Source organism: Siniperca chuatsi, linkage group LG19, assembly GCF_020085105.1.
Source record: "Siniperca chuatsi isolate FFG_IHB_CAS linkage group LG19, ASM2008510v1, whole genome shotgun sequence".
In the NCBI taxonomy this organism is placed as follows: Eukaryota; Metazoa; Chordata; class Actinopteri; order Centrarchiformes; family Sinipercidae; genus Siniperca; species Siniperca chuatsi.
Genome location: NC_058060.1, coordinates 19,292,684 through 19,298,509, shown reverse-complemented (window position 1 = coordinate 19,298,509; position 5,826 = coordinate 19,292,684). Strand labels below are relative to the sequence as shown.

General features: G+C 40.5%; 1 protein-coding gene across 1 annotated transcript; it reads right to left on the bottom strand.

The window, feature by feature from the left end:
• On the bottom strand, nucleotides 1-4,823 carry ccr9b (chemokine (C-C motif) receptor 9b). The gene is made up of 5 exons (XM_044175945.1): nucleotides 4,657-4,823; nucleotides 3,984-4,226; nucleotides 2,513-2,677; nucleotides 2,289-2,347; nucleotides 1-1,406 (listed from the first exon to the last, which is right to left on the bottom strand). Exons 4-5 carry the CDS (start codon nucleotides 2,340-2,342, stop codon nucleotides 345-347), a joined length of 1,116 nt encoding a protein of 371 aa, XP_044031880.1. The 5' UTR covers nucleotides 2,343-2,347; nucleotides 2,513-2,677; nucleotides 3,984-4,226; nucleotides 4,657-4,823; the 3' UTR covers nucleotides 1-344.
• Between the last annotated feature and the right edge of the window lie 1,003 nt (nucleotides 4,824-5,826).

The window sequence follows — 5,826 nt, the reverse complement described above, 5'->3', positions numbered from 1 at the left end:
TTAAGATTTTTATCATTTTTAATTGTTGTTTTGTACCTGAAAATCAAAACTTTATTCAGTTACAGCAGCACACGACAAATACATGATGGAACAAATGTAAAAATACAAACACTAAAAAACAGTATTTACACAAATTTACAGTTTATACAGTGATTCCAGAAAATAATGTGCCTGTGACTGTCAGAATATGAATATAATGAATATAAACTGTAAAGTTGGAAATGTTATCGTTGCTCTGCTAGTAGCAAGTAATGCACAAGGAACAAAATAAAAAATATGATCATGTTGAACTAGGCTCAGGTCTCAGGCTCAGGTCAGGTTGAGGATTTTAAGAAAATGGGCATTTATATGGAAAGGGCAGGGGTAGTATCAGTGTCAGACATGACAGAGGGACGTTTGGGAACTGCCTGTATTTTACTGAGCCCTCCTTTGCCCAGACCACCAGCAGCACACATCCTCACAATCCTCAGGAGGTCTTGTCTGAACCGAACTCCAATGAAGACATACAAGAATGGGTTCAGGCAGGCGTGAGTATATGCCAGGGTCTTGGCAACCTGTCCAGCTACATCAATGCCAATTACAATTTTACAGTCGGTGATAGTGGTATTAGCTGCCTGCGTGGCCTCCATTATCAGCACGCCATTGTAAGGCAGCTGAGAAAGAACAAACACAAACACCACAGCAAAGATGACACGTAGGGCCTTGTGCTTTTCAAAGCTCTTGGCCTGCAGAAGTGTGCGAATGATGACAGAGTAACAAAAGAACATAACTAGTAGAGGAAGGCAGAAACCCATGCAGATTTGCAGGGACAGCACTAGAATCTTAGTCCGGTTGTTTGTGTTGTTCCAGTAGACCAGAGTACAGAAGGACTGCCCTTTTTGGTCCGTCTTCACCTGGGCAAAGATAAACTCAGGGAGGGCCAGGAGAGTGGAGAGAAACCAGACACCCACGCAGGCAAGTTTGCTGTAGAACAGTCTCTTTTTCTTCAGGTTCTGGGCCTTGGTGACTTGTACAATAGCAATGTAGCGGTCCACACTAATGCAGGTGAGCAGGAACATGCTGCTGAAGAAGTTGATTTTATAGATAGCGGACACCATTTTGCAGAGACTGATGCCAAAGTCCCAGCCCTTGATGGCATCGACAGCCCAGAAGGGCAGCATGCACAGGAAGAGGAGGTCAGCGACAGCCAGGTTTAGCAGGTACACGTCGGTCATTGTTTTCAGGCGGTTGCGCACAGTGGTGTAGATCCAAACCACCATCAGGTTACCCACGGCGCCAAGGATGAAGATGATCCAGAAGAGAGGCGGTTCATACTGCCCACGGAACTCCCTGACAGAGCTTCTGTCACACATGCCTGTGTTTTCAGTCGGGCCTAAATAATAGTCATCTGAGTAGTGAAAAGAGTCCTGCAATCGAAAACAGAAAAACTGATTATCTGATGTGGCATTAAAGTGGGGTACATGCAACAGATACACTGCCTTTTTTTTCATTTCCTGTCGTGTTTTTTTTTCTGTCCTTGTTACCTAATTCAATAACTGTTGTCAGGGTTTCATAACATGCTTCTAGTGGAGATACAGTGATATGACATCAAACACTGTCTGTGACGTACAAGCTAACCAGAGCGTGCAAAAAAAACTGCTGTCAGGTGCAGGTGTTGTGTCTGTGCAGGAGAAACCACACTACTGCACAACTTCCTGCTGCTATCCAAGCCTGAGGGGGTTAAACGATCCTGAGGGGCTCCAGAAAGGGGCCTACAGCAGAACTCAGTACCCCAGAAGCATCAAGTTTAGATTTAGGGCAGAGATATACAGCAGGGTGAGGGCAAGGCTTAGGTTTTCACAAACAATGGAAAATGTGATGCTGATATGGCTGAGACTGTGGCATTTGAGTATCCTACATGTGTCTGCTTTTCATAAATCTACAGTACCTGGAACATGACATCAAAAACAAACATAACAAAAAAGAATGCAAAATATATCATATTTAATCAAGAACTCTGACATGGTTTTTAATCACACAGCAACCAGAGTTTTAAGTTTTATCGTACAGTATTCTTTAAAATCATACTTACATACAGTACACACAATACTACAGCATAAACAAACATTGAGACACATATGCACTAAAAACACAGATGTAAGTAGTCAGCACCAACAGTGTCAACTTCTTTTGCAGCCTTTTTTTAATGTAGGCTACTCAATCGTACAGACATCAGCATTTCTATATTACTGGTTCGCTGTTTTCACTAATGTCATGACTACAGATAATTATGACAAATTAATACTTACAGTTCCATCATAATAAGTTCCTGTGGTCATAAAAGTTGTAAATGGCTCATCCATGTTATCTACAAAGAACCAGAGGATAATAATATAAGACAACACACCAAAACATTGGAAAAACATAACAAGGATAAAATAAAATGGAAAATTAAGCTTAATAGGTTAAAGGTTATTTAGAAAATGCCCTGTAAATGTTCTACAATTTTGTAGCAGTGCAACAAATCACTTACCCAATCAGTGGTGAGATGTAGAAAGCAACCTTCTCAGTCACAGTTCTTTGTCTGGGTAGTACAACTGGTAACTTTAACAACCAGACTCATCTTCACTTGCTTATATGGTTTCCCTTTAACCACAGGATCACGTGTCGATATATACCACTCCATCTCTGTCTCAGTCTGCGGGGAAAAAAACAATACACGACCCTTGGCACTGTATATTCCTTTACCCAAATACAGCTTTACAGCACTAAAGAAAAAAATGCATCAAATTGAAAGACGTGTATGATCTTTTAACAGTAACAACAGTGTGTCAGTTTCACAGGGACTTTTAGACTTAACCCACTGAACCATGGCCATCAGGCTGGAACCAAAACAATACACTTGCATTCCTTTCACAGCCGATTAAGTTTGATCAAGTCAAAGGATATTTTTGACACTTTGTGTACACAGGTGTAGTACTTAAACCTACAGATGAGTGATGCATGAAAATGGAAACCGTGAGCAAAACCAAAAAGGAGATAGTCGATGTTGAGGTGATGTAAGCACCACTGTTCTGCACACAGGCAGTGTGGCCAAGTGCCTGAAGTGACTGTCCAAACAACCATTATCTTTCCTTTTAAAATGTTCTCTCATACTGAATAAAAAAGTGTGTCAACAGTGAGGGAAGTTTTTTTGTGAGGTTTCGATTTTCTGGGTACTTCATTTTCAAGTAAGCCGTTTTGAAATATATATGCCATGGACTTCTTGGAAAAACAATATCCCTTTTATCATAAAATAATGTTATGTTAAACGTATTATTATTAATTTAAAGGTATAATTTAACATTTTGGGAAATACAGTTATTTCCTTTATCTTGCTGAGAGTTAGATGACAAGATTGATATTACTCATGTCTGTACAGGAATTATGAATCTTTTTTTTATACCTTTGGACAGAGCCAGGCTAGCTGTTTCACCCTGTGTCCAGTATTTATGCTAAGCAAAGCTTAGGCTGGTGGCTTAGGTTTAGCAGATATGACAGTGGTATTAATCTTCTGCTCTAACTCTGGATAGGATAGGAGTTTGTCAAAAAAAGTCAAATTTAGCCTAACTGTACTGCACTATATATATATTCCAATATCAGTTGCTGCTGCCAAGTTAAAGGGCATTCATGTGACTTGTTCTGAAAAAAACAAGAACTTTTTGACAGGGAAATACAAAGTTCATTGGTATTGCCAAGAGTAAAGGGAAATATATAAAATGACAAATAGTCACATAGCTGACCACACTGGTACAAAACATGGCAAAGTAGAAAGTCCCTGTAATACCAACTGCTTCACCTGAAGCCCAAACAAACAGAGTAAAAAATAAGCAAACTCATGTTGAGTAATCAGGACCAGAATTGAATAAAGTGACAAGACAAGTCAAAGCCAGGAATGACATGGTTTGAAGTCTTTACGAAAGTGTTTCAATCAGATTTCTGGTTGTGTTTCCTGTGAGTCTTACTCTGGTAGGGCTTGTTTGGCCCTTGTGAAGGCTCTCTGCTTAACTGAGTGGGGTGCAATCTTCTCACAGTTTCACTTCCCGGCCTGATTTAACTTTCAGCATATCGTGATCACTCAATGCAGATCTTGTGGGCCATCAGCTCTTCAGATTTCAACTAAACGCTGGTTGCGTTTCTCGGTTTTGATCACAGTGAGGCACAGGGAAACGGCCGTGTCAGTTGAGTATTTTCCTTCTGGGAACAAGCTGTTGAAGAAAGTGGCAAACCGAGCGGTTTCACTCACACAAGATCACTAACCACCAAAGTGCAGCTAATCGACTGTGTTGTTCTGATCTGTGGGCATATTAAACGGATTGTGTGCAGAAAAGAGAGCATGACATATGGGTGCAGGTCAATTATGAAAATGTATTTACTTGTAGACAAAAATGGAAGACTATATCAGGTCCAAAGTTGAAGATTACATATACATAATGAGGTATTTTTGTTGTGGCTTTTACAGTGTGTCGGTGTTTTCAGCTGTTTTCCCATTTCCCTGTGTCACCTGTTTTCCCGTGTGTGTGTGTGTGTGTGTGTGTGTGTGGCTGTCCTTCCTCTCTCACTCTCCTGCAGCCCCCAGGGCCGCTGCATCTACTCACTTGGCCTCTATCAACCAATCACCCCGCCCAGTCTACTCACCTGCCTCTCATCAGCTCATTTCCTGCAGTATATCTACTCCGGCTCTTCATCTGTTCTTCGCCAGAAGGTTGTTTAAACCTCTGTGGTAGTACTTCGTGGCCAAGCACTACAAACCTTTTGGTATTTTGTCTGACTCTGCTTCCTGTTTGTTTGCCATCTGCTAACTTGTGTTATGTGTTCAGGATCACCGCTTGCCTGCCAGCCACGCTCCCTCTGCCATGCCACCGTCATTATCTCCAACTACTGGTTCTAACTGGATTATGACTTTATGGTTTATTCTGACTGAGACATTTCATATTGTGTCATGTCTGATTACTTATGCTTTGCAATGATGCATATTATTTTTGTAGCAGACAAAGGAAAAAAATAGATTGCCCTTAGGTTCATTCAATGACTTTATATGCTTTTACCATAATGTCTGGGTCACAAAGAGTCTTTAAACATGTTTTGAAACTAATGTCAACATGAAAAAAAAACATGCAAACACCTCATATGAAGGGCCTGGTCCTTCTTGCAAGGACAGAGCAAAACGGCACACAGAGTTACTGTGCTGAGACGCCTCAGTTTTATCAGGGCCTACATCAAAATGCTGTAACTGCTGAGGTAGTGAAAATTTGGATGCCTAAAATAGGTTCATGGGTGAGGGGGAAAAAGTTGAGAAGCCATGAATAAGCCACCAGTATGGGATAATGCAAGCAGTATGGTTCTAGCTACATAACACTGTGCAGTGTATGATGACAAAAGGGGAAAACCACCTGTCTTCTGTAATTAGTCCACTGTAATGCATTTTACAAAAAATAACCTTCATGTGGTCAAATAATGCACCTGCAGTTACTCAGCTGTTAAACTTACACCTCGAGTCACGATCCCGAGAAAAACAGTCAAATAAGAAGCATATTTTAATCACAGTCGCCAAGGTTAATGGTTCAGTGCTTGAGTATAAAATAGAAAATAGTCTTGTTTTAATTTTGATCTAAAATAATTGAATAGTAAGATAAAGGTTTTCTTGAACATGATTTGCATATGAACTGATGTGTTTGTGATGAGAATGTGCTGACTCACATCTGAAACCACTAGGAACAACACTCAAATTCTATGACACAAAAGTTCACATTGTACACTGCATATCTGAGATACTAGCACTTGAAAAAACATCAGACTCATTCAGCA